The 27,907-nt window shown below is 44.0% G+C and overlaps 2 protein-coding genes across 6 annotated transcripts in view; one reads left to right on the forward strand and one right to left on the reverse strand.

Moving 5' to 3' along the window:
- Positions 1-21,960, forward strand: SDCBP (syndecan binding protein). Of its 3 annotated transcripts, none has more exons than XM_031441592.2 (9): positions 1-118; positions 7,827-7,892; positions 12,108-12,186; positions 13,345-13,454; positions 15,465-15,626; positions 17,449-17,624; positions 18,994-19,165; positions 19,805-19,896; positions 20,867-21,960. In XM_031441592.2, exons 2-9 carry the CDS (start codon positions 7,842-7,844, stop codon positions 20,919-20,921), a joined length of 897 nt encoding a protein of 298 aa, XP_031297452.1. In that variant the 5' UTR covers positions 1-118; positions 7,827-7,841; the 3' UTR covers positions 20,922-21,960. The 3 variants fall into 3 exon arrangements, with proteins under 3 accessions (XP_031297452.1, XP_031297453.1, XP_064336901.1); XM_031441593.2 differs by having other exon boundaries at positions 15,468-15,626; XM_064480831.1 differs by lacking the exon at positions 1-118 and adding an exon at positions 4,363-4,702.
- Positions 21,321-27,907, reverse strand: part of NSMAF (neutral sphingomyelinase activation associated factor) — a 45,603-nt gene continuing 39,016 nt past the window's right edge. For all 3 annotated transcript variants that reach the window (XM_031441591.2, XM_031441589.2, XM_031441588.2), the window contains 7 exons: positions 27,278-27,345; positions 26,783-26,906; positions 25,836-25,919; positions 24,792-24,942; positions 24,279-24,381; positions 24,043-24,152; positions 21,321-23,140 (listed from right to left, as the gene is read on the reverse strand). In XM_031441591.2, coding sequence (XP_031297451.1) covers positions 23,046-23,140; positions 24,043-24,152; positions 24,279-24,381; positions 24,792-24,942; positions 25,836-25,919; positions 26,783-26,906; positions 27,278-27,345 — 735 coding nt within the window. In that variant the 3' untranslated portion in view covers positions 21,321-23,045. The remainder of the gene's footprint in view (positions 23,141-24,042; positions 24,153-24,278; positions 24,382-24,791; positions 24,943-25,835; positions 25,920-26,782; positions 26,907-27,277; positions 27,346-27,907) is intronic.

Below are 27,907 nucleotides of genomic sequence, written 5' to 3' on the forward strand. Positions count from 1 at the left end.
GCGGGGGCGGCCGCTGACGCGCCTGGCGGGCGGGCCTCGGGCGCGCCGCCCTCCTCTCCTCCGGTGTCGGAAGTCCGAGCCAGTGAGTGGCGGCGGCGAGCGGGTCCCTACGGCCTAGGTGAGCAGCCGTGGGGGGCAGAGAGGGACGCGCAGGGGCGTCCCGGGCGCGGGAACAGGGGCGAGGCGGGGGGCCCCGCGCGGCGCCGCGGAGGGCGTCTGGGCCGCGGCGGCGGCACCGTCTCCTCGGTGGGCTCCGCGCCTCTCCCGGCGCCCACCGGGCCGGGGCCGAAGTTTGCGCGCAGCGTTCTCCGCCTTTCGGGGTCCCGAACCCCGGGGGGCGGCCGCGGCGGCGGCGGCGGGGGGGGGGGGCACGTAGGGGACCGAGCCTGGCGCTCGGCCGCCCCTCCGGTCGCGTCCGTCGCGACCCTTTGTGTTCCCCTCGGGTGCGGCCCCCGGAGACGGCGAAGGCCGCGTCCCCGGGCGCTGCTCACCGCCTTCCCGGGGGGCGCCCTCCGACAGCTCGGGCTTGCCGGGAGGAGGGAGGTGTCTGTTCCGGAGCGGGTGGGGGCCGCTGTTGGCTGTGCGCTCGTTTCTGGAGAAGCTGGGGGCAAGCGGGAGACGTTTCCTGCGGGGTGTGCTCCGAAGGAAACATCCCTTGAGGTCTAATGATTCAGAGCTTTCGTTTCAGGATTTCCTTGTAACGAGAAAGCGGAGGCAGATGGATATGGAGTTTTCCTTTTTCCCAAAATGGAATTATTTAATCATGGGATCTTTTGATGTGTCCAGTTTTTAAAAGAAATTTCTAGGTTTATTTAGCTTGTATATATTATCTGCGTACACATTTACTGCTATTTTTTCCATTAGGTACGTTACCTAGAGAGGACGTGTGGGTTTACCAAACTCGTAACATCCAGGTGTTTCCAAGAAAAAACAATCAATTAAAAAGGAAGATTACGTGGAAAAACAGGCGTAGGCTGATTAGCTTGATCTCAAATATATACATATGATTAGTTTAAACTGAAACTTGTCCAGTCTTTAGTTTTTCTGTTTGAGATTGAGGGCAAACAGTTAAAATGTGAGTGTTTTTCCCCCCTCCAGTTTTCTCTGTTACCAGCTTAGTTTGATAAACTTTTGTGCTTTATATGATGGGTAAACGTTATAGGTCACGTGGTTTGTGCTACAGAATGAAGATAAGGAAATGGAATGTTCTGTAGGTTCAGGAAGTAGTCATTCTATTATAATCCATATTTAACTTTGTTAGCCTTAAGGTTTAGTTGTGCTTGGGCATTGCAAGAAAGGATAATAAAAGTTATGATCAAAAGAGAAAGAAGTTACCAATAGTTGGTGGTTGAATGTACTGTTCAGTAAAACAGTTCTTTAAATTGTGACTCAACTATTTTTTTTTTCCTGTTTTTGCCGGATTTAGGTGCTTTTTTTAGGAAGAACATGCCAAGAGTTTCTAAAAAGAAAGAGTCCCCCGAACAACTTACATCTAGTAATAGTTACATTAGCAGTTGTTATTTTTTTCCTAATTGCTGCCAACGTTTCTTGTACACTTAGTTCTTGAGGAAGTAAGCAGTTACGTGGCTCAAGCAAAAAAGGGGTATACAATGTGATGTGTTCTTGATTCTCCAGCCAACCGCATTCCTGTAGGAGCCAAATGTTTTATATTTCTTAGGTAATGTCCCAGGGCTATTTTATACCTGTATAAACAAATACGTAAATATATTTCGCCTCTTTTTTTTTTTCTTGCAGTAAGATGTACGTAAGCTTTACCGTTTTAGCCACGTTAAAGTGTACAGTTCAGAGGTATTAAATACATCGATGTCTGCAGCATCACCACAGTCCACCCCCGTAACTCTTTCCTTGTAAAGTTGAAACTCTACTCCGGTTAAACAATAACTCCTCATTCTCTCCCCCCCCCCCCCCAGCAATCTGGCAACCAACCTTGTTCTTTGTATCTTTATGATTTTGACTAAGTACCTCATATGTGAAATCACAGTATTTGTCTTTTATGTGATTGGCTTATTTTACTTACTGTAACGTCCTCAGAGTTCATTCGTGTTGTGTACATTGCAGAGTTTCCTTCTATTTGAAGGCAGAATAAGGTTCCATCGTGCATCTACATATATACCACATTTTGCTTACACATTCGTCTGTCGATAGTGCTTATCCATGTCATCTGTCGTGGTGGCTTCCACGTTTGAGCAATGGTGAATAATGCTGCTGTGAACGTGGGTGTACGAATATCACCTCAGATCCAGATTTCAGTTCTTTTGGGTATCTACCCCGAGGTGGAATTGTTGGATCATGCAGAATTCTGTTTTTTGAGGAACTGCTGTGCTGTTTTTGTAGTGGCTGTACCATTTTCCACTCCCACCAGCAATGAGTAAGGGTTCTGCCTATTTTTAAATTGTATTTTTTGGGTTTTTTGGCTATGGAGTTATGAGTTCTTTATTTATTTTGGATATTAATCCCTTTTCAGATACATGATTTGTAAATATTTTCTACCATTTGGTAGGCTGCCTTTTCAACTTACTGTTTCCTTTGCTGTACGGAACGTTTTTAGTTTGATATAGTCCCACTTGTTTATTTTTTGTTGCCTTTGCTTTTGGTGTTAAGTCCAAAAAATCCTTGCCGAGACATACTAAGTAGCCTACCACCAATGTTTCTTTCTAGGAGTTTTATGGTTTCAGGTCTTTTGTTCAAATTTTAACCCATTTTGAGTTGATGATTTGTGCATAGTGTAAGATAGGGGTCTAGTTTTATTCTTTTGCATGTGACTGTCCAGTTTTCCTGGCACCATATTGAGGAGAATGTCCTTTCCTAGTTGTCATGGGCTCCACAGTTAGAGCGTCACTGGGTTTCACCTCTGTGCAGCCAGGACCAGATAATGGTCGGTTACTGTTGTCTTTTTCACAGATGCAGCCCACTATCCGCTTGCTGGTGACGGAGGGGGCTAAATTAGGGTCCTCCTTGGCACCTGAAGCTGCCTTTGGGATGAGCATGTCATATGGGTCCAGTCCCTTCCATGCAGCCATCTTGACTTCCCTCTGCAGCCCAGTTGCCTGCTGTTCATCAGTAGGAACACCTGCGGTCCTGTGGGGGCCCAGGGATACATGCCCCGCTGGCCGCCAGAGCCACGCGGTCTAAGGTGTCTCCTGGGCGGCAGCTCCAAAACCTGGAGCACCTGATGTGATGCACTGTTTTTTTGTTTGTTTGTTTTTGAAGGTCAGTGATGCTTCAAGCCTGAATTTTCATCACCCCAAGATACTTTGGGGAGGGCAACTCAGATTAAACGAGCAAACATTATTTTAACTTAAATAATTATATTTTTAAAAAGGAAGACCAGTTGCAGTGAGTGGTTTGAGAGGAGGAATGAATCAACTGAGAAAATAATGAGTATTGCCATTCCAGGTGGTATTAACTGGAAAACTACCAGCATGTTTCCTACCTCATTACTCAGTGTTGCAACTAGAAAGCAGATTAACTAGGTGTCCCGAGACAGCACGTGCAGCATTTGGGTTATGGAGCTCTTTGGTCTGTGCATGTGTTTGAAGACAAAGACAGTTACCCTAACGTTGCCCTGAGAGGGTGAAGGGTCAGATGGAAAACGTGGTACTGAGGCAGGACAGTCAAGTATTTTTTCTTTAGATGTTCTAGAGAAACCCCGAAACTTCTCCAGACTCTCAGAGACCTCTTAGTAGAAACTGACTTGGGGAGTTATCTTTCCAAGGCCTGGGAGGCATGGGGTGCAGGGACCTTCCATGAGGCATGAAGAGATTCAAGGAGGTTGTAGAGAGCACAGCCGGGGCCAAACCTGGGTTGGGTAAGTGGCGAGCACTGGCTCTTTCCGGGAATTAGACCAGTGAAACAAAGTTGTTACACCAGGAACATCCTGATCAAACTGATCTCAGGAGCCTTGAGAGCTGTAAGCTGTTCCTTCTGACTAGGTCAGCTGAAGGGAAGGTCTAGAAATAGAGCTCTGTCTTTAGTTGGAACCGTTAATAGTGTTTGGTCTGAGTTTTAAGTGAAGGTAAAGTGAGAATTCTCAAGTTGATGTAACGAAATTATTTTCAGAATCCTCTTCAATCTCATTACTGGTCATTCTCAAATTCCAGCCATAACTGAAAGGATTTCAAGAGTAGCTTTGCGATTCTTCAACAAGGGCTGAGAATTTTTGACACTTAGCATTAGGTCAAAGATTTAATTGCACTGTACAAGTGAGTTAATGGAATCCTTCATAAAAATAATACAAGAATTTATTATTCTCCTGGAAAGCTTTAAACAAGGTCATGTTCAAAGTAGCAGACTTGAAAGATAAGAAAATTTGAACTTTTCAATAAAAATTTTAAAGATATCTTGTTTACTGTTATTTTGATAATATCAGGCAAAATATTTGATAAATGTTTAGTTCCTGGTAGGATACACTGTCATGGTAGATAAGTAAAGAATTAAACGTGGGCCTTCAGCTCAAGTAGCAGAGGTAAACATAAGTGAGTCATGACGTAAGGCAGAGCGAAACGGCCGAACTGAGAGAAACGAGTGATGTCAGACTGAGGCTGGCAAAGACGCCCTCCCAGAAGTGGCTCTTGACTAAGATCTTGATAGAAAAGTCCTGGAAGGACATTCCAGGGAGGAGACAAAGCTGTTACAGAGACGAGGAGGCACAGAAGCACGCGACCTGGGTGGGAAATAGCAGGTAGGTTGTGGCTGGAACATTGTGATGTTTGGAAAGAAACTGGATGAAATGAGGCCATGTAAATAGTCTGAAGTAGAATCATTGTGAATCCTTTCTATTTTAGAAGAATGGTGAGAGTTAATTAAGTTCAACATACTTAAACTACATTTTTAATATATATACATGTGTATATGTGTGTGTATATATATAATTTGGGGTAATGTTCATTAGTTTTTTTAATTTTGAAAAGGCCATATTTTTTCTCAGCTTTAGAGTGTTGCTATGAGTGACCTCAGTTGCTCAGGCAACTGCAGTTAATATTTGTTTGAAGAAAAGCTTCTATGGGGAAAAAATTTCGAAAACTGCTTGCTGAGTTTTGAAGTGAACCACTCATCCAGTTCACTTTTCATGAGGAAGGTGGGATCTTGTAGGTGGCCAGTGACGGGACCAGAAATAGAAATAGCATTAGATTACCAGTCAACATCTGTTCCAGTGAATTTAAAATGACTTTGTTTATGATGTTGATAAAACGGCTGAAAGTTCAAATAAAAATGTGTTTAAGGGCAAAGCTACTAGGGAACTGACCTTTTGAGACAGAAAAGATACTTCACTTTTTCCCCCAGGTTAAAGGGATTAAGCCATATTTGTGCTTTCTCAAGAATTTCCATTTTTTTTTCACAAACTTAGGTCCTGTTTTCCTCTTAAAAATACAGAATCGAGCTACTTCTTTCTGTTCAGCATTTTATTGGAGGTTCTACCTCAGTGCAATTAGGCAAGAAAGAGAAATAACATGGCAAAGATTTGAATAGACATTTTTCTGAAGACGATGCACAAACAGCCACTAAGCACATGAAAGGTGCTCAGGTTCGTTAGTCATCGGGAAATGCAAGTCAAAACTGCAGTGAGGTGCCGCTTCCATCTACTGGGGTGGTTGTAATAAGAAAGACTAGAAAGTATGTGCAGCACCATATTGCATAAGGGACTTGAGCACTCATGGATTTTAGTAGAACCATATACTGCAGGACAGCTGTATTGGCCAGGATATGGAGAAATTGGAACCCTCTCTCACAGGTGCTGGTGGGAAAGTGGAATGGTTCAGTCACTCCAGAAACCAGTTCAGTTCCTCAAAAAGGTAAACAATCACCATATGACCTGGCAGTCCTACTCTTAGCTGTATACCAAGAGAATTAAACGTACACGTTTACGCAGAAAGTTGGATGTAAATACTCACTAGCATTATTAGCAGCATCACTCATAATAGTCAAGAAGTGTAAAACCAGCCAAAATGTCATGGACTGATGAGTGGATACCCAAAATGTGGCATGGCATATCGGTACAGTGGAGTGTTATTCAGCCAGAAAAGGGAATGAAGTGCTGGTCACGCTACAACGTGGATGAATCGGGGAAGCACTGTATTAGGTGGGAGAAACTAGACACCAAAGGCTGCGTGTTCTTTGATCCCAATTGAATGTCTGGGACAGCAGATTGAGAGGCAGAAAGTAGCTTCCATACTTGCCCGGAGCTGGAGGGAGAGGAGGATGGGTAGGCGTGGAGTTTCTTTTTAGGGTGACAGAAATATTTTAATATTAGATGGTAGGGACAGTTGCACTACATTTTTTTTAAAAATTCAATTTGCTTTAAATATGTTGAACTTAACTCAATGTACTAAAACTATTGAATTGTATGCTTTAAAAGAGTGAATTTTGTGCTATGTGAAGTACATCAATTAAAAAAACTTATTTAGCATGCAACCAAGAGACAGAAACCATATAGTAATTTGAACAGTGAAAATTTAATGTATGGAATTACTAACTATAACATGATTGAAGAACAGGGATCAGCTAGTAAGAAGTAAAGAGATCTTTAATGAATACAGGAAAAGCAGATTTATTAAGTACCTGCTAACCTCAGGACTGAGACAGAGTGCCTCAGAAGAGGCTGTCCTCTCCTGCGTCTGGGGTCCAGGCTCTGTGGGGGAGAGTGCAGCCATCACTCAGTGGGCGGTGGAGTTGCTGAGATGCCAAGCTGACTGGAAATTCTCTCTTTGGGGTACTTGGGAAGGCCTGCCACAGGGAGTGCTGCACCTTGGAACTCGCTGCAAGCCACACGAAGGGACGCTAGGGAAAGCTGCTCACTGGCCGATGCCTTGCGGGTGCCACCGTGCTAAGGTGCGAGAGAGGCAGATGCCGCGGGAGCCTGGCTGGAGTCTGGAGCTGGGAAGACCAAGCCCTTCCTCCTGCAGCGTGCCCCTAGCTGCTGCTACTGACAGAGCTTGGTATCTTGCCAGCTGGCCAAAGAGCAGTATTTAAAGGGCCCATCTCCACTTTCACAGAGCAGCCACTCACGGGTGGATTTTGATTGTGAAGGGAATAAATTGATAGCTGAAGAACCTGTGTCAGACCTGTGCCAATTTACAGTATGTTCTGTTACGGTGTATTCTAAGGAAAATGTTCATCTCAAAATAGCTAAACAAAATTTCAGAGTATATATCCCTGTAACACTTTTAGAGAATTTTGTTTTAAATTTGTACAAAAAGCAACTCATGATCACTAAAAATCATTGAACATATAGAAGTGTTTAAAATATAAACATTTCCCTCTAATCCCTCAGTCCCTTACCGTCTATTTCACTCATGGCTCCTGCAGATCTAACTGTTGCGAACAATTGGTGTGTGTGGTTTTTTCTGTATACACAGCTGTGTAATATGTGTGTGTATTTGTATTTTTTCCTAATAATAGAGGTATTATATGTAGATAACACGCACGAGCTATTGTGGATTTTTGTTTGAAGGATATAATACTCGCTCAGTTGCCAAGCACTTGTGTAGGTTGGTAAGTCACATAATTGTTCTCTTTGATTTTCCTAAACTTTAGAAATGAAGGGACTTTTACTAAGGGAAGTTTAAAATCTATAATGGATATAGTTTGATCATAGAAGTAAGGGAGGGAGAGGTAGTCTGGTAACCATTCATCAGCCAACAATTTTTAGTATAGCTGGATGGTCATATTTTTCCATGTGTTTTGCCATTTAAGTGTCTCTTTTGTTAAACATTTATGCATGTTTATGTGTGTGTTGCTGGCTACACATGCTATTTAAATTTCAATGAAATTTGAGTCATAGAAATTTTTTGTTTTTTTTTCTTTAGAAAAATCCTGCAAAAATGTCTCTGTACCCGTCTCTTGAAGACCTGAAGGTAGACAAGGTGTTCCAGGTATGTGTAAGATGTTTAAGTGCCTTTTTCCACGTGCTCTGCCATGCATTTTGGTTATAGGTGGACTGAAGCATGAAACTGCCAAATAGCAGATGTATTTGCTCATTTTTACACTTCATAAACTTCTTTTCAATTTTTTCTAACTGAATAGTTAGTTAGAAAAGCTAGAGATTCTTCTTCATTTCACTGTGAACTAATGGGCACGGGATATTATTTCTTTGAAACTGGACTTAAATTCTTCAAAGATAACTTGATTTTTATGACTAAGGTTTAAATTAATTTTTAAGCTGGTAAAATACACTCCAACTTCTCAGATGTTCATTGTCTTATTTAAAATACGTACATTGTTCTTTTGGGTCTTAAGGTATGACCAGTCTTTAAAATAATTCTTTGCTTTCTCAGAAGTAAAAATTGTAGGAACAGGGGAGTGTGTGCTGCTTTTAGAAAAGTAGGCATGGAAAGAACACTGAAAGTGCAGTGCTTAATTTCCTTTGAGATGTAAGCAGCAGATGTGTCACGTGTTCCTGCTCTGAACGGCTGTTAGAGAATGCAGCATTTCTAATTTCACTGAGTCAGAAATGGAGTGAGTGTAGTCCTTTATGTAAGTATTACTTCTGAAGACAGATGCTTCTGCTTAAGAGGAAAGTCTGGGATTGGGATAAATTCTTGCTGCTTTATAAACTTTTTAATTATTTTTAACTGGAGATAATTCATAGTATTTAATGAACTCATGTTGTTTCCAGTTTACTTCCAACTTGACCTCTTATAAACTCATTTTTTTCTGCTGCTGTTCATTCTTTTCATTTGACAAGGTAAATCAAACTTGTTAATATGTCTTTACTCCTAAAATCTTTTTGATACGATACATGTGATGAAATTCTTCTTGAATTCTTTAGTGCTTCAAAGCTTCTTACCCTAAAGATCATTTTACTTGAGGCCTTGGCCTCAATTTACTGTGAGATTTACTTCTTAATTATTTAATGAGCACAAAAAGTTTGTTATAAACTTGTGAGAAAGTCTTAACCAACCTCAAGAATACAAGTGTTTTTTAGGCAAAATGTTGGCCCTTTTAGGATGGAAAAACCCAGCAAAAATAGTAACAAATGTGTAGCTGAAATTGTTAACCTTGTAGCAGTTATTGGATAAATGGGGGGGGAGGTGATAATGAACACATACTTCCCATCATAGGTCCCCTATGGATATTGGTTGGTGATCTGTAACATCCCTGACATCTGTTCAGCTGCCAAGGCTTTGATGCCTCACAGTTTTAAGTGGTCTGTTCAGTCATCTCGAATCTCTCTCACTTTTCTTCAGTATTGTGTCATTCTCATATGGTTTTTATTTCCACTAAGTTTATTTGAACAGGTGCACTTTCTTTTTAAAAAGCTTTTACTTGAACTCCTTAGCCTTCGGGAATAACAATTAAGCCATTAGTATGACATCAGAGCGCACTAAGTGATAAGGGTTTGCAGAAGGGTCTGGAACAATGGCTAATTTCTTTTTCATCCTTTTTTGTTAGCTTTTTATGGAATTAAACTTTAAATTAACCATAGACTTTTAGCAGGGGTTTTTGATTTTGAAAACAGAAAAAGAAGGAAACAGTTGATATTGAAAGATGCTGGGGTGGAACGTGAAGAGGGCTGCGACCTGTATCAGGCTGACCTCTTTAAGGGGGAGCAGATTATATGAGTATTTCCCATATACCCATTGGAAGACTTTGTATGTTCTGAGCAGAAAGCTGGCTGCCTGGAGACGAGCAATGAGTAAGGAGCAGGAAACATGGGTTTTTAAATCTCACTGGATTTTATAATAACCTAACCTAGCCAGTAAAGTCTTGGGCTGTTTTTGTTTTTTTTCCCTTTCTGTGGTAGGTGGTACTTGAGTTTATTTATTTTTTTTCAAGATGCCCCTGTAAAAGTAGTAGTTACTCATTTTCTAGTTTTCTGCTCTTTTACACCACAGCAGAACTAAACTGCAGCGGTGAGCTGGTAGTTCATTCAGCCTCATACAGTCCCTGGACCTCTCTCCCCATTAGGAATCTTTAATGGGAGCCTGTGGCCGCCATATCTACACAAAAGAAGCTTTTAAGAAACAGCAATTTCCTCAGTTTCCTATTAGAGTGAGCAGAGGCTCACACTGGTGGCTCCAGGAGATGGTGTCTCCACGTGCTTTCTGTAATGGCAGGAACAATGCTCTGGTAGTAATTTGTGTGGTCCTTGGAACACCCTCCCCCTTTTTTTTTTTTTTTTTTTTAACTAGTTTGAGATTTCAAGGAAGGGTGAAATAATTTGCTACATTTAATGGCTTATAATCCTTAAACCCTTGTACTTCCCTTGTAGTTCTTTTATTTTTACTACAGATTATATAATAATTATGTAACTTTGTTTGCAGAGAGCTTTTTGTATATGTTCTTACTTAAGTATTCCTTGGATAGGAGCAATAGCAGTGAATGAAAGAACAGAAAGTAATGAAACAATGTGAAAAAGAATCAGTTTCTTAAAATTAGTAAATTTTTTTTTTCAGAGCTGCTTTAGGTTCATAGCAAAATTGAATGGAAGGTAGTTTCCATCTGAGTGACCCCCGTGCGCCACTCCCCCACCCCCCGATGCAGCGCACACGGTGCACGTCCTCCCCACTCGCAGCGTCCCCACCGGAGTGCTGCACTTAGAGCTGCCACACCAGGTCCACGGTTACGATAGGGTTCTCTCCCATGGTGTTCGCTCTGCTGGTTTGGACAAATGTATGGTGACATGTGGCCACTGTTGTAGTGTCGTGTAGAATACTTCCACTGTCCTCACGGTCCTCTGCTCTGTCTCTCTCTCCTTCCCCACTAATTCATGGCAACCACTGATCTAAACTGTCTCCATAGTTTTGCCTTTTCTAGGATGTCTCGTAGAGTTGTACAGTATTTAGCCTTTTCAGAATGGTTTCTTTCACTTAGTAATACGTGTCTCAGGTTCCTCCATGTCTTTCCATGGCTGAGTATCCCATTTCTTTTTAGTGCTGAACAGTATTTTTTTCTTAGAGATTATCCAAGAAGTAATCCACTGGCTACTAGCTCCTATTAGCTGAGAGTTGGTGAAAGAATATTCAAAATTCAACATACTTTAAGTTTGTGGGTATACTTAAAATTATAAAGATTTTCATGCTGCATTTAATTTCAGTTTAGATTGTGACAAATTATGACACAATAAATATTAAAGAATGACTCGGTGACAAGCATATCAGAACATTTACAGTCCGAATGAGTAAAGTACTTTTTGTGCTCCTGTAGGCTTTCCTGATTGAAATTAAGCTTCCGTCTCTCCAGGCATCTTCAGGACTTCTTTTAGCATTAACGTCAGGGCTAGGCTGAGGTACAGGTATAAGCTCCATCACTTAATTGACATATTGCTGATTAAGTGAAAAAAGGTATTAGAGGTGGATCGTACACCTGACCGCCCCCTAGTGACATATGCTCTCTTAGAAAGTCAGATGTCTCTGTAAAGGAAAGAGGAGCGCCATCAGTGGCACACTGAGCTCGGAGCGGGCTGGGAAGGCTGCCGGGAGAGGAGTTCCTGGCAGATACGAGTATCTTGGTTAATGTGCGCGTTGTCAAAGTTTCGGCAACTTTAACAGTTACAAATTACATTACTTTACCATCGTTTTTAGTAAGTGATAAGGTATGTGTTTTGCACACTTTGTAATATTTTTGTGTTTAGTATAACGACCCCTTCTTATACTTGCTAAAATGTAGATGGTCTCAGTGGGATGTGCTAAAATGGCAAAATAAATATTAGCAACTTAGTAAGTATTTAAATTTTTAGGTGTTCTTCTGATGTATGACTTTATGTAAATACGGTTGAGCTTTTTTCTTATGTAAATAAGATATTTTAAATTAGACTAATTAGCAACATAATAATGAAAATGTAAAATGTGTGATCACCCATTTTATAATGCATTTTGAAAATACTAATCTGCAGTAGCACAATGAAATACAAGGTTATAAGGTATGTAGATCGGTGCCTAGTCAGGTTTTAAATGACAGCATTAAATGTTTATAATATGAAATATATTTTTGATTTGTGGATTTTCTTTGAAACATATTGCTGAAGTGTTTAAAATTAAAATTTCTTGAATAAAACTAGTGTTTTTGAATAAAACTAGGTTTAATTTATACATTTGGTAAGTTTAAGTATCTGTATAGCATTGTTAGAATTGTTTTCTCTTTTTCAGGCTCAAACTGCCTTTTCTGCAAACCCTGCCAACCCAGCAATTTTGTCTGAGGCTTCGGCTCCCATCTCTCAGGATGGAAGTAGGTTTATCCTTTGGCTTCATTCTCCTTGAACAGAGATACTTGCTGAAATAGGGAATCCCAAGATTTTCTTTTAACATGCAGCGTAAAATTGGTGATTAAAGCTTTAGTGGTAAGAAGGAGAAATGTTTATTTCAAAAAAGACCCCTTTAATCAAGAAAGTGAACTGTGAATATGAAGGTGTGTTTTGTAGCTTAATGAAAACTGAGTTACTTAATTTTCAGTTCTCCTTAACTTATGAGTGATTCATTTATGAAAAAATTGAGCTTCCTGAACTGTCCTCTGTCTTTGCAGGGGTGGGAGGTTGGTTAGAGTGGAAATTTCCAACCACCTCCTTTTGAGGGAGCGTCCTAAATCCTGAAGTCTCCACCTTTGTGCTCCGTATCCTCTCTGTCCCTTACTGCTATGTCCGTAGGGGTTCCGGACAGAACCCCTGTTTGTAGATAATAAATAATATAACGTAAAATACAAAAGGAGTGTTAAGTAGGTTTTTATGGCGTGCCATCTTATAACTATAACATTGTTTCTTTTAGAAAATGCATTTTAAGTCACAAAGCATATGAAAACGAGCTTTTGGAAGAAGTATTTTACTACCAGTTAAATAATGTTAATATTTAAATATACTGTTTCCAAGATTTCACTGGTATGTGGTTAACATTCTTAAAATGATATGCCACTGAATAAATTTACAAGCTTTGACCGCTTTCTTGTAGCGCAGAAGAATCACCTTCCTAGCCGGGCTTGCTGAATGAGTTACAAAGCAGCTGGCGTGACGGTGTAGGCTTTGGTCGATTGTTCTGAACTGGGGAGTCAGGAGTGTGCTTACAAAATTCCTCATCAAATAGGTGTATTTTAAGAAAAAGGAAAGATAAGATAATTTATTTGGAAAAATTATTTCTACTCTTAAATTTTTAGAAATCTGAGGTTTCAGTTCAAATGTCTTCATATTTTACTTTCACCTTTAACTTTTCCTGTATTTTTCATTTCTGTCATTTCAGAGATGGGATGGGATTTTCTAAATTGCTAATTTAAATTCATCCTAGATTTTATAAATTAAGTGTAATTTTTTAAACACAAATAGAAGTCCATAATAACAGTTTTTACTTTGAATATTCTACCAATTTTTTTTTTCTTTCTTCATTCATTCATTTATATTAGATCTCTATCCTAAACTGTATCCTGAGCTCTCTCAGTACATGGGCCTGAGTTTAAATGAAGAAGAAATACGTGCAAATATGGGCATGGTCCCTGGAGCACCAGTTCAGGGGGTATGTATGGTGTAATTAACTTTGAATTATATAAAATCATACCTTACAGAGAGATACAAGCTAAGTCCTCTCTGTGACTAACTCAAAGATTTCTAATTTCAGCATTGACCTCTTCTCAGGAATTTTAAACTGCCTTGTGGATATCACTTCTTACATAGTCTACTTCCTTCTGTGCTGTTACTGGTTTTTTAATCTATTAGAAGTTAATGACTCACATGCCTCTGACTAGTCCATTCTCCTTTGTCCTCTGCCATTGGTCAGTTACTAAGACCTAGTGATTTTGTTCCTAGTCTTTCATGTTATCTATTCCAGTCCTGTTATAATCCTCCCTATTCAGTTTCTGTCCTTCTAACCTAGGTCATTGTAGTATCTCTTATTTTTCCTCTAGTAGCGTCTTACATCCAGCAGCACTCAACTGCTGGTAGATGTATCATTCTCAAGTACAGGTCTGTCATATCTTGTTTTTGCTTATAATCTTGTAACATTCTGAAGTCTCAGTCTCCTTGTCACGAGACCCCAGATTCTCAGCTTCAATATAATGTATCTCAGTTGTTAATACTATTGCTGTAAGACCACAGTACTTTGTAGTGCTTGTTATAATTACAGTTAAGTGCTTAACTTCCTGAGGACAGGCTCCATGTATGTGTTGTTGCCATGATGCCAGTGCTTCATGCAGTACCTGGCATTTATTTATTCACCAGATAGTAATTGAAAACTTGTTTATTACATCAGTCAGGGTCTAGTTGGGACAACAGAAGTCACACTAGATAGTTCAGCAGAGATAACTTAAGAAATCAGAGAGTTTGAAGAATTTGAAAAAGCAAAAGTGGAGCACAGATGCAATTGCAGAAAGTAGCTGCTTCTCCTAGGACCGGGGTTACACAGGGCGCAGGGTGGAGTTATCAGAGCCAAGCGGCTTAGTGGAAGAGCCCCGTGAGCTGGGCCTCCGACTCGGGACCTCCGGTACCTCTGAGGGGTTGCAGTGAGGCTGGTTCTGGGAGTAAAGTCCAGAGTATGGAATCAAGTGCTGGCAGCAGGGTTAAGGGCTGGGCCCTGGCAGCGCGGACGGGAACCGGAAGCGGACAGGAAGGAGTGAACACTGGTCCCTCCTCCACACCTCAGTCTCCCTCTGGTGCCTCCTGTGGCGGATGCTTGCTAAGCAGCCCACGGACCGAGGAGAGTGAGTGTAACTCGCATAGTCAGAGCCCCAGCACCCCCAAGCAGAGTCTGGGAGGGTGAGTCTGACAGAAGGTATCTCAGCACCTGGCGCTGCCTTCTCCTTGGACTGCTCGGTCTGTCCACATGCTTCCTTACAGTTTACAGCTTCCCCTGTAACAACTTCATGGTTTCCCCTTAAAAGATGCGATTCTTTGGTTGAAAGGGTCCACTTAAAACAATAAGCCAGTTTGGGTCAAGAAAACTGACAAGAGGAACTTGAAACATAGTGCCTGGCAGAGTCCCTAGTAGAGCTGTCCTGGGGCAGCCGGTCTGTCCATGCAGTGGGCTGATCCGTAGGTGTTTGTCAGAGTGGACGCGAAGTGATGCCGACTGTCCTGTGTGAGCCGGCACTCCCACAACATACACACGCCGTCCACACAGCGGCTGGGAGGTCAGAAGGTGGCCCCTTTTATAGAAACTCTGAAGGGTAAGTAGGTTGTTAAAGATCAGGCCATATGAAAGAACACTCTGGAAGATGATGCGTGAGCTTCAGAAGTACGATACGGCCTTTATAACGTCCACAGTAGTCTGTTTGAGTTGAAGACAAGCCAAAGTACACATGGAACAAATGTCTGAATTCATAGGGTGACAGAGAGTCACTGAGTTCTGGAGAGGATATGTCGGGAATAGGTTAGTTGAAGAATCAGTGTAAACAAACAGGGTCATTTCTGCAAAAATCAAACTTTCTCTGAAGGAAATAATTTGCAGATTACTTTTTGGGAAACCACAGCTGAATATATTTGAATAAATGAATGTTTCTAAATATTGACACATTGTGTATGTTTCTCACAGCAGTTGGTAGCAAGACCTTCCAGTATGAACTATATGGTGGCTCCTATAACTGGTAATGATGCTGGAATCCGTAGAGCAGAAATTAAGCAAGGGATTCGTGAAGTCATTTTGTGTAAGGATCAAGATGGAAAAATTGGGCTCAGGCTTAAATCAATAGATAACGTAAGTATTTTTAATATTTATTTGAATTTGTCTAGTTTATAGGATCTTGAGTGATAAATGTTGGAATCATTTAAAATGTAAATGCTTTAATTAATTATAATGGTACATCCATAATCAAGACTATTTTAAGTCTGCTAACTTAAATTTTTCCACTTGGAGATGCCCTATTCTAAAGAGGCAGAGTTGGGACTCCAGCATTGCCTTCAATGAATTTTTTTTTCTATTTTTTGAACTCTTTTCCTGGAATAAAGCTCACTGGTCTGCATGTATCATAATACAGTTTATACCAGTAGAATTCTGGCACTGAAATAGGGCAACACGTGGACGTTAAGACTGGCCAGTGAGGCTCGGTGGTCTTGTGTGTTTTTAAATTAAACGAAGCCCGTCTGCTAGTGATATGGCTTTGCAGGTTTATCATCTCCGTCCTTCAGGTTGAATTTAATAGGGCATTTTCTAGGCGACAGTGACTTTCCAAGTAGGGCGGCCGTTACTTTACAGTTACTTTACTTCTTTCCTTAACCAGACTGAAGAAATTAAACTGGGACTCCTTGAGGGCACATTTAGGATCGTTCAGGACGTGCTGAGTCTTTACCCCGATCTGTGGTTTTACATGTTCCTTTACAGGATTTCTTTTCAGTCTTGAGGTCTTGTTAGCTCAGTGTGTCCAGCCTTTGCACATAGAAAATGATGACGTGGAAAATGGCGGAGGCTGATCCTGGCAGGAAGCCCCAGCGCCCCCTGCCTCCCCAGAGGGCTGAGGGAGTCTTGTCTTTGCACACTCGTGGCTCATGCAAGACACATCAGGGTGCTGCTCTGGGAAGCTCTGACTTCACTGCTCTCCCTTCCTCTTCAGTGCCTGGAGTGTATGCCGCTCCTCTGCCGGGTGTCTTTGCTGCTTCAGCTCTCTCCCAAGGAGAGAGACAAGGCACTCTTCACAGCCCTGTCCCCCGGAGCAGCTGCGCTCACAGTGGGTCTGTCCACATGGCCAAAGCTCATGGGTCCCACCACTTCGCAGGGTGCCACCCAGTTTCCAGGTACCGCCCTGGAGCACAGGCCATGACAGCGTGTCACCCAGCTTACGGCGGTGGGAGGGTCCAGCCTTGTAGACGCGGTCACGCCGTGCAAGGCTCAGTCTTCCTTTATGCTTGTGCAGATGTGTCCTGTTCAGTGTCCCAGGTGGGAGTTTATGTGAGAATATCCATGTGGGGCTAGTTCTTAGCTAATTGTTCCTGAGTTTTCTGTATTTCCCTCATAGCAGATTCTGTTAGGAACTGGAGTGGTGTTGAATGGGCCTACCTTTATAGGCTGTTAAATCTAATCTTACTGATTGTGCATAATTTAGCAAGTGGGTGAAGGACTTCTTCATTTCAAAAGGTAGAGTTATGACCTTTAACTATCACTTTTTTAAACAGTAAAATGAAATTTCTAACTTTCCTCCTGAATAATGCCTATGTGCTGATACCTGTTTGGTTTCTGTCAGACTCACAGCAGCTTTTATTACACGTTTATTACAGCAGTCCTGCTTTCTTTCTGTAATAGTCTCTTTATTCCAAGATGGGGAGGGGATGGTTGAGGTTGGTCAGGTGGTTCATGATTTGAGGTAGAAAATAACCACAGAGCTCTTTTTTACCTATTTCTTAGGGTATTGCATTGATAAAATTTTTAATTTCTTTCTTGGGAGCAATGACACACACATTCACTTAATTTTTCTTTTTTTCTTTTTAATTACTAGGGTACCTTCCTAACCTGAAGAGTTGGTTCCTAATTTTCCAGCATTTTAAAACATGTAACAGTGGTAAATGGTTACTGTCTTGTTCTCTAGGGTGTATTTGTTCAGCTGGTCCAGGCCAATTCTCCAGCCTCGCTGGTTGGTCTGAGATTCGGGGACCAGGTGCTCCAGATCAACGGGGAGAACTGTGCAGGCTGGAGCTCAGACAGGGCACACAAGGTGCTCCGACAGGCCTTCGGAGAGAAGGTGACCATGACCATTCGTGACAGGTGAGCCGACGGAACAGTTCAAAGGGAAAGTCAAGACTCATTTTCCATTTTCTTGGGCTCTTAAGAGGCTATGAATAAAGTGTTTTGTTGCAGAAAATGATCAAATGTTACTGGTTAGCCATTTATAGTCTTGCAGTTGTGTGGTATAGAGTCTTCTTACATAACTTGACTTCTTTTAGAAACAGCATTCTGGTTTTGCATACACCTTATTTCAGAGCTTACAGAAACTCGTCCTCTAAGAAGTTACTTTCCTGTCTTAATCCATTTCTCTAGAAAAGAGAGAAGAACATTGGACAAGTAACCAAGCAGCAGGGCGTCTCGGGCCGCACTGTCCAGTTTCCTGCTCAGGGTGGGGGCGCGGTGCCTGGGCCCCTGCAGAACTCCTATGGGGTCTCCGGGTTCAGAAAACCCAGCCTGGCCTTCGGGTGGTGCGGCTCTGGTGGTCAGGGTGGGAGGACGGAACGTTTTCTTCAGCCTGTGGCTCGTTTATTACTGAGACTTTGAGCCCGTGTAGTATTAGCCCGCTCCTGCCTGGCCTCACAGGTGTTGAGGGTGGACCTTATCACATTGTTAGCTTTGGGGTTTTTGTTTGTCTCAGTTAAGGTTGTTTTATCTACTTTTGTGTTTCTGCTCCTCTCACATGGTAGGTATTTAGTAAACATTTTGTCGACGAATGCCATTTTTGCTTTGTATCTAAGGAAAATTTCAAAGAATAACCTGTACCAGCAGGAAGATAGACTGTTCTGAATTTTATCACGTGAAACTCATATTTTGTTGTAAAGTCCGTGCGGTAACACGGCAGCGGAGTTGTGGGGAGTCAGCAGGTGTGGCCGGCGGGATGGCCATCCTTGTAAAGTGCCTTCCTCCTGAAGGGGCTGAGGACTTCCATCTCCCTGGGTCTGTGGTTCTAAAATACAGCAGAAACGCCCTCTATAAAGTTTTCAAACTTAAGATGTGAAAAATTCTATAAAGGTTTAAAATATTTCCCAGGAATAGTTTAAGCTCAGGAAATACTAAAAAGTTAATAAAAGATAAAAATTCATCTTAATATTGATTTTTGTTCAAACCCATCTCATTCTTGAAGTTAAGTAACAGCGAATACTGTAAAGGAAGAGCACGAAGCAGGGTCTTAAGTCTTTGATACTTGAAAGAAGAAAATCTTAGGCAAACGATGGAGAGGATTTTTTAAAAATCTTTTATGCTAAGATGTTCTGTGAATGTATAAAATCAGAGCTAAGTTGTACTAATACCTGCTAAGTTGCTCTTATTCAAAACGTAATGTAACAAAGTATCCTGTATGGCAGGTTAGAAATCCATTAAAACGTCTGCCTTGGAACTGAGTCTTTCCTTGACCCCACTACGTTCGCAGGCCCTTTGAACGGACAGTCACCATGCATAAGGACAGCACTGGGCACGTCGGCTTTATCTTCAAAAACGGGAAGATAACGTCTATCGTGAAAGACAGTTCTGCAGCCAGAAACGGGCTTCTCACGGAACACAACGTCTGCGAGGTCAACGGGCAGAACGTCATCGGGCTGAAGGTGGGGAGCAGAGCGCGGCCTGGCCTGCTGTGGCTGCAGCTCGTTTTCATCGTTCTGTTCTGAAGGTTCTGAAGGAGCTGTTGGGCCGCCAAACTGTGGTCTCTCGTTATAACGAGGGGGCTGTGTCTGTGCAGCCCCTCCCATGAGTTCTGCAGAGGCCTGAGCACTGAGGGTGCTGACAACATTCTGAATGAGTGATCGCTTTTTTCAGTCTAGGAGTTGTAGGAAATGAGTAATAGTTTATGCTCATATTAGTGTTTCATTTTCAGTTTATTCCCTCCACAAATTCCTAAATAGGGCTACTTTGAGGTCTAAAGGTCTTCGTTAGGACCTGCTTATCTCATAAGCTTTGGTTAAGAACACGCAGTTAGCCGAGGGGCTGTGGCAGCACTGTACGTGGGGAAATGTTTAATCTTCGGTAACAACAAGGCCGCCTGCACACAGATACACTTAGCAGTTTTGTTACCACCGATCAAATTGTGATTCTGTTGAATTAAAACTTGGAAAGGAAAACTAGAACTTACTAAGTTCCAAAGGTCAGGATTTTGGAAGAGGACATACATGGTTCTTTACCAAGAATAACTTAGTTTTATATTTAATAAAGCCTCAGTGGAATTCATTTTCATATGTTTTCAACAGGACTCTCAAATTGCAGACATACTGTCGACAGCTGGGAATGTAGTTACCATTACCATCATGCCTGCTTTTATCTTTGAACACATTATTAAACGGTAAGTAGGCGGTGCTTCATCTTGATGCTGCACTCAGGTGACTTCACGTAAGCACTGCGCTTTGTTTTTTTTTGCCTAATGGATGACGCTGGCATTATGTAGAAATTTGAAGTGAATTACTTAAATCAGAGGAGTCAGTTGGTAAGGATGACCCCTCACAACCCCTCAAGTCTGCAGTAAAATCCACCAATAGGAAGAGGGTCCATGAGCAGAGGGGGCAGGTGCTCATTCCAGTTTTCAGTGACATGCGGTGCTCTGCCTGCAGCTAGTCTGCTCGGTAGACACCGACTCGCGGCTCATGAGGGAGAATGCTTAAACGTGGGGTGTTTGGGGAGCTGTTCTGGTTCTCGAGCATCTCGGGGCAGGTGGAGCTGGGGGTGGGCTGTGTGTCCCCGGGAACTGGGGGCTGGAAAGCCTGGGAGGGAGATGAGGACAGGGGCAGCCAGGGCCCCTACTCTAGAGCCTTGACATTCTGTTTTGGTGAAGTTCAGAATCTACTTTGCTTGTGGAAGTAAAACTTAAAGGATTAAAAACCACCACCTGTAATATAATTTTTGTTTCAGCTTCTGGGTAAAATCAGCTGGCTGCTTTTCCAGGGTGGGTGGTGGGAGGGGGGAGTTATCAGAACTAACCATGTAAGAGCTCACTTTTCTTAAACCAGTGATGAGGCCTCCCCACCCCCCACCCCCCACCCTCCCTCCAATTAGTAACAGCGTTGTCATTTTGTTTTAAATTGGCCATCATACAAGGGTACAAGGACTCACCTGTACCCTGTCTGACTTTACCAGCCAGGATTCAGATAGTCTGTCACACTGGGTATTTGCAAACATCTAGCTTACCCGAGACCCTCAGATCTAAATTCCTCAAAGAAAAACCTTCCCCCAGCCTCCCACTCGAAGCTGGCAGGTGCTGAGTTTGAGCTGGAGTGTTCCTGGCTCAGTGCAGCACGTAGTAACGGACTCTCCTGCAGGATGGCCCCGAGCATCATGAAGAGCCTGATGGACCACACCATCCCTGAGGTGTAAGGGTCACGGCACAGCGGCGCTCGCGCGACGTCTCCAGTTTACTTCCTGGGCAACTTAACTTCACATTATGCACACGAAGCTTTCTAGGAGCCAGAGAGCACATGCTGCATGAGGACCTCCTGTCTTACAGTAGGGCTGGGAATCTTGCCGCTTGATCCGGTATCTTGTTCAGACTTCAAGATAGTTGTAGCCTTATCCTGGTTTTAGAGATGTGAAAACTTTGAAGATTTACTGACTTTCGTAGACTAGTGTCTTTACTGGAAGCCTGTGCTGAGGATGACCGATGCAGGCCCAGCTCTGTGTTAGAACCAATCACCTTTACCTTAGGAGCGAGTAGTGCTGTTCACGTGACTTCAGTTCTGTGGAACACCTGCATTTTTACTGCGTTACCATAGCACATTTAAAATGATTACCTTTTTTTTTTTCTTTTAGTTGTGTGTGTAAAACACCAGTTAAGAATCACTGGTTTCATTCCAGGTCAGCATTATACAGTGTTTGTAAGCTTGCAAGAGAGTGTGTTGATTATCATTAAATTTTAACTACCTTCACTTAATATGCTTGAACTGTCGCCTTAACTACGTTAAGCATTTAGAATAAAAGCCAAAATGTAACTATTGCTGCCTTTCTGAAGCCCACGTGCAGCTCTGCGTTCCACTGAGATGCACACGTGCCCCGCGCAGCGCACCGGGGACTTCCTAGCCGTTGTGTAATGCACACTTCTTCCTTCTAAGAGTTACTGCTATCACTTTCTGAGAAATGAATCACCATGTATTTAATGTAAAAAGTCTTGTACTATATGGACAAACTTTGATTTCCTTTTTTCATTAGTAGATTAAGTGGGATAGTACCTGATTGTTGCAGTTCCATGTAATCTGTGACCGAGCTGCTTTGGGCTGGTCTTAAGAGTGTTTTCCTGGTAATTTGTTCCATTTCCTGACTCCTCCCTGCAAACAGAATGACAGTGACACTGTATCCTGATTTTTCCCCTTCTTTTTGGTTTATGCCTATTCTATTTTAATTAAAAATGTATAAATTTCAATTTTAGTCTGTCTATTATTGCACCTTTGGGAACATTAGGCCTAGGGTAGCCGCCCGCCCGGAGCCTGAGGAAAGCCCCCTGTATTGACAGGGTCTGCGTGTCGGGAGGGGGCGTCTCCAGCTGTGAGGCCAGACGACCAGGCTGAACGCTGGGCCTTCCGACTCCCCCTGACGACAGCCAGGCCTGCTAATGTTTAACATCTAAGATGCACCAGTGTGTCTGCAGAGCACAGAAAAATTTTAAATCACAGTTTCTGTGGTTCAGAGGCTGAATGTAAAAGAGCCTCAGTGCTGTTGCTTCACAGCTTACCTTACCGGGAATACGGAAAAGCCAGTCAAAAGCAGGGCTTCAGTTTACCTCCCTTCTCCCAGGACTTGGGTCTGAAGACAGTTCCGAAAGTGTAAGAATGACATTTCACAACATGACGTGTGGTTTTCTAGAAGGATCAATACTTGAAATACCTAGTACTTTGTAATAAATCATTTAAATAAGAAAAGGAACTTTCATTACAGAAAAATACTTTTAATGTCATAGAAAAGATGAGGATTTCACAGCTACTGTGGAGCAAACTGTCCTGTGCACAGAAGACTGTTGTAAGAACTGCTAACCCTTCCCCACACTCTCAGACTCTGGGGGCAGTAGGTTATAGAAAGTAACCACTCCATGAAAACAAATCCCCCAGAGCACACTGGGCAGTGGCCGTGTGGACTAGGGAGACATGAGTGACTGGGCAGAGAGCACTCACATCTCCTTGGAAAATCCTTACATTGTTCAGTGCCTCTTGGAAGCTGCCCCGGCCGGGTTAACATCTCTGAGCTGTTCCCTCTGCCCCCAAGCCCATCTTCTGACCATCATCGCCTGCCTTACAAATGCACGTTTACCCTGAATGCTGCCGCGTCCTCGTCTGCCTGAGGATGGCAACTGATGGCTTTCAGTGAAGTCACCACAATTTAGAAAGTTTAAAACCACAAATGTTTCTTGCGGTAAAACTTCTAATTACTATAATTGCACATTCACCAGTTCATTTAAAAGTTTGGTTTAAAAATACATTAAATCGAGTTCAATAATACTTGAGGAAAAGGCACTTAATACTGCAGTTTCCAGAACGTGATCTGTCTGTCCTCCCCGCCCGTGATGACGCTGCTGCACTGCTCGTTCATCCACATGCACGTCACGGCTCCTGCGGGAGAGGCGTGGGGTCAGGGCGCGGCGGGGACCTGCCGGCGGACCAGCACGGCCTCCACACAAGTTAAACACAGCGCTCAGTACAGGGAACCTGGGAGGAGTAAGGAACCAGGTAAACGCAAAGCTAACGCTAAAACAAGCGGCAATTACGGATGCGGAAGAGAATGCAAAGGTTATACACTGACAACCAGGGTCAGGAAGCGGCAGGGTGGGGAGGGAACTGGTGTGAGTTTGCTGATTTACTTCCACTTCTGTTGCAAGGAGTCGAGGTTTCTGAACGCTAGTGAGCTGAGGAAGAAAGGCAGACTCACCACTAACACCCACCCACAACAGTGACCTGGGGGAGAAAAGGCGGCAAGTCAACAGATGCTCGTAACCATGGATCCTGGAAGAATTAAAGCCGCCGAACAATCGGGAGGAAGACACGCCCGTGTCAGCAACACCGAAAACCAGTGGGCAAAACAACTGCACACAACTGCACACCCTCCGCTCAGTAACAGGAGGCACGCCCGGCACCAGCTGGCGCAGGTCCTCCAGGGAGGAGCCTGCGTGGTAGTCAGAGGAAGACTTTGTTTTCACTGTTAATTCATGACTTTTTAACTCTGCAGGTATTAAATAAACCATTACAGCTTTTACTACAGTTTCTAATTCTCTACGTGGAAGTTAATGTAGAAACGCCCATTTTGGAGTCAAATGTCAGCATAAATCTAAATCCTGAAGGACCCAAAAGGCGCAGGTCACCTGGGCAGCCAGGGTGCCAGAGGGGCACGTCCATGGCGCAGAGGGCACGGGGGTTGGGGGGGGGTGCTCAGTTTGACGCACATGCTCGCTGATGGGGACAGCGGGTCTGAGCAGAGTGCTCCGGGAGGAGGGGCAGGCCAGTGGCTGGCTGCTCACCTGCGTGGCCCCGAATTCTATCAGTGCTCCTTCCCCCGAGGAGGTCCCAGACGAGCAGCTCGCCAGACTGACTTCCGGATAAAACAGAATTCCCATCCCAGATAAAGCACCTGCGAGAAGGATTTAGAAATCACCATGTCATCACTCATCGTGAAGGAGGGGTCCATGCAAGCCCAGCGGCATGACTGTGAACTTGTTTGTAAATGGCTTCGCGCTAGGAACTCAAGAAGGGGTACCTCTGGGGCTCGTCCGAAGTCATGGATGAGATGAGCATGCCCGTCTGCACGTCGATGACGTTCAGACAGCCGTCTTCTCCTGTGCTGAGGACGTGGCGACTATCTGGAGCGTGAGGCGAAACACGGATACAGGTTACAGCTTCTGAAGCGCATTGTAAATTAATCTGAGGTTTTATTTCTGAATCCCGTGGCTGGATGCTCACTCGAGCTCCCTGTGCTTAACCAACAATGATTATCCTCTGCTGGAAATGCTTCTGAGATGCTGGGCTGATGACCCTTTGGTGTGAATTCATTTACACCTTATACATTAATTTCTCTAGTGAGGTGAGAAATTAAGAGCAGTACTTAATACAGCTTTTCTAATGGGTAGAGATGTCACAAGGAGACTGAATTCTACTACGGAGCAGCCTTACTTATAGGCAAGACCTCTCAACAGCAGTCTTTTTACACACATTATTTCAATAGTAATTCCAATGCCCTGGTACCATCTGTATTAAAAAGAGATAATTCTACCTGGGCTAAAAGCAGTGTCACATACGGTCCCTGAGTGACACGGAATCTGGTGCAGCATGGTGGCCGTGGTGAGGTCCCAGATAGTCACTGTGCCTTCTCTGGTGCCTGAAACCAGCAGCGTGCCTGCAGCATTTAAACTGATTGTGTCCACCTGCAGAAGCACACACACGGTACCCCGTGCAGAGTCACGGTCGTGAGCACTGCCCGGGCCCATCCACACACGTGGACATCAGCGAGACATCAGCGTCAACACCGCCTACTGTGCGCGAATTCATTTCAGGGAGGGGATCTTCATCTGCTGGTGGCTACAAGGATGTGTTGCTGGGGTAAGTGTAATGCTCTCGTCGAAAGAGGCTAAAAGGGACAGTTTCAGAGGGACACCCCATGAGGAATGAACGGCCGCGGGGTCCCTCGGTGCCAGCAGCACGGCTGACCCATGACTGAGGGGTTTGGGGGAGGTGGAGGGCGTCTCTGGGTTACACCCGCCTACCCATCTTGAATTACACACTAAATGAAGATTTCTCAACCTCAGTCAATCTGACCCCGCAAACCGGGCATCGGTTCGCAGCCTCTGAGGACAGGCCGTCCTGCAGGCCACGGCGCGAGGTCACAGCCCTGCGGGAATAAAATGAGCCAAAAGGACCCGGTCCCAGGCCTGGCTCTGCCCCAGGCTGTGTGCACTGGGCTGTGCAGACAGGTCTGTGTCCTCAGAGACTGGACGGGTGTCACCCAGACAGACAGCCCCCTCCGCCCTCAGGGTCAGAAGACACGAAAGATGATGGGTCACATCTTGTCACCCAAATAGTTTGGGGGTCCTCAAATATTCACAATCTACTCAGAAACTGGACTTACGGAAATCTAGTTGGATAGTAGCTAATTCTCAGAGAAACAGCAAACCGAAACAAAGACAAAGGAGACTTGGAAGCCCGAGAGTCAACTGCAGGCAAAGAACCGAGTCAGCCTGCGATCTCCTCCAATGAGCAAAGTAAAGCCCTAGAGAAGCCAAGACCCCCCTGCTGGCGCGGCCCTGCCACCGGTACTCACGCCCACGTCGTGCTCCAGCTCGGCCAGCAGGTCAAACTGGTGTCTCCTGGCTGCACTCATCTCGGGAGGGACCCCGGACCACACCTGGGATGGAAGACATTGCAGGAGGTCTCTGCCAACGTTTACTACAAAAGCATGTCTAACGCTCAGGGAAAACCCTCCTGACCGACGTCCCTTTAACACAGTTAAACGTGACCAGCATGACGAAGCCTCGGGAGGCCTGGCCGCTCCCCGCTGCCTGAGCTTCCCCAGAGTCGCCGGCACCGGCGCCCTCCCTCACACCTGCCCTCATGACCCAAGTGTTGCGTGAACTAAAGAAACAGGTGTGCAGAGTGCTGCAGTGTCCGTTAAGGTTTTGCGAAAACTCAAAAAGGCAAGTCACCCAAAAAATGTACTGAAATTCGGGGCCGGGGGCGAGGAGGAGCAGAAATGATGCAAAACTCCTGCAGGAATTCTGATGGTTTTAGGTTCTTGCTTTCGTTTTACATAAACGCAAACTGGACACCAAAGATGATGAATAGTGCCGTGGTTTATGCAGTGAAGTTGTACAGAAATGCAAAGAAAAGGTCAATATGGGCCGACATCGATGCTGACAGTGTGCGTTTGTCTGGTCTAACCTTAAATAAAAAGCATCCTCTGTTAACGGCCCCCCACGGTAGCCCGGTCTTTTCTGATGGCCTGGCTGGCTGCTCGTTCTGCAGCCGAGCTACACCCTCTAACGAGCACGCAGCCATCCCGCCCCCGGGGAACACACAGTACGCAATTGTGAAGACCTGTCATGTTAAAAAGGGCACACGTTAAACAAACAATAATCTTCACTATCCTCACAGATCCCTCACTCTGTGAAAAATCGGGGAAAAGTGACTGAACACATTAACAACAGGCGGCTGACTGGCTTCTCAGGCTGGCCTCTTCCACACATTTCAATTCAGAAACTCCCTACAAACCTTCACAGTCGAGTCCCAGGACGCAGAATACAGCCTGCTGTCGAGCCAACAGATTTTACTAACAGCATCGTCATGCCCCATCAGCGTGTCCTGGCGTCTCCCAAATGCCACGGAATAAAAGTAGCTGACAAGAAAGATGAGAACTGTTGAAACCGCCCGCTGACGTTGTGGCTGTTAAACACATTTTGCAATTAGTATCGTTTAAATCTACGGGTACTAAGGCCCGCTGAAATGACAAATTACTTGTTCTCGTGACAGTAAACCAAAGTGGGAATTTAAAAGTAGGAATTTCCAGGTCTGGCTCATCTGTGTTTTCACCTGAGTTTAAAAACTCAGAGGAAAATAGAGTCCAACGGGAGAAGTGATTAGATTCAAATCATCACACTGAAACCCACTGTCCTCACCGAGCATCTAAACAACGGGAGACCCTGTGCTTGCCCGCCTCGCGTCCACAAAGGGAGCGTGTGGTGTTACAGGGGGCATGCGGACACCTACACGTTATTGTCCCACGAAGAGCTTATGACAGTGCCATCTCCCGGTAAAAGTAAACACGACGACAAAGCCTGAAATGCAAATAATTTGACGTTAAATGATTTACAAAAAGCAGTGAATCCTTAATGTGGTAAAATGATTTCATAAGTTCCTCCCCCAAATTAATGCTCAAATTCTCTTTGTGTTGGCCTTCCTCATATTTGCGAAGTTTCTTTTCAACTGGCTGATTCCAGTTGCCGAGCTTCCTCCAAAATGTAGGAAAGGAAGTCAAAGTGTGTCAAGTGTACGAAGACCCACCCTGATGGTTCTCGGGGCTCCGGGCGCCCTTGCTGCCCTGGGCCAGGGGCCTCCGACCATGTCGGAGTGAATCGTGGGGATGCAGGCCAGGATCCAAACACACACTCGGGGGCACGGACTCGGGGGGAAAGGGAACCTTCCGGAAGTCTTTAGGGAACTGCAGTAGCTTTCAGATGACCGACATTAACAACAAAATGTGTTTTTTCAGAAGAACTGGTTTTCTAGTCGTAGGTATCCTGCCAACTCAGAAATGCGTTAAATTCTGTAACACACAAGCATTTAGTCTGACAGTTCCCAGAAAAGGGAAGATTAAGGAGAATTCTACTGGGTAGCACT

This window comes from Camelus dromedarius, chromosome 30 (genome assembly GCF_036321535.1).
Source record: "Camelus dromedarius isolate mCamDro1 chromosome 30, mCamDro1.pat, whole genome shotgun sequence".
Taxonomy (NCBI): Eukaryota; Metazoa; Chordata; class Mammalia; order Artiodactyla; family Camelidae; genus Camelus; species Camelus dromedarius.

Coding starts and splice junctions, on each gene's coding strand:
- SDCBP (XM_031441592.2), top strand. CDS start 7,842: ATGTCTCTGTACCCGTCTCTTGAAGACCTGAAGGTAGACAAGGTGTTC. Junction 12,187..13,344: donor TCCCATCTCTCAGGATGGAA/GTAGGTTTATCC, acceptor CATTTATATTAG/ATCTCTATCCTAAACTGTAT. Junction 15,627..17,448: donor GGCTTAAATCAATAGATAAC/GTAAGTATTTTT, acceptor CTTGTTCTCTAG/GGTGTATTTGTTCAGCTGGT.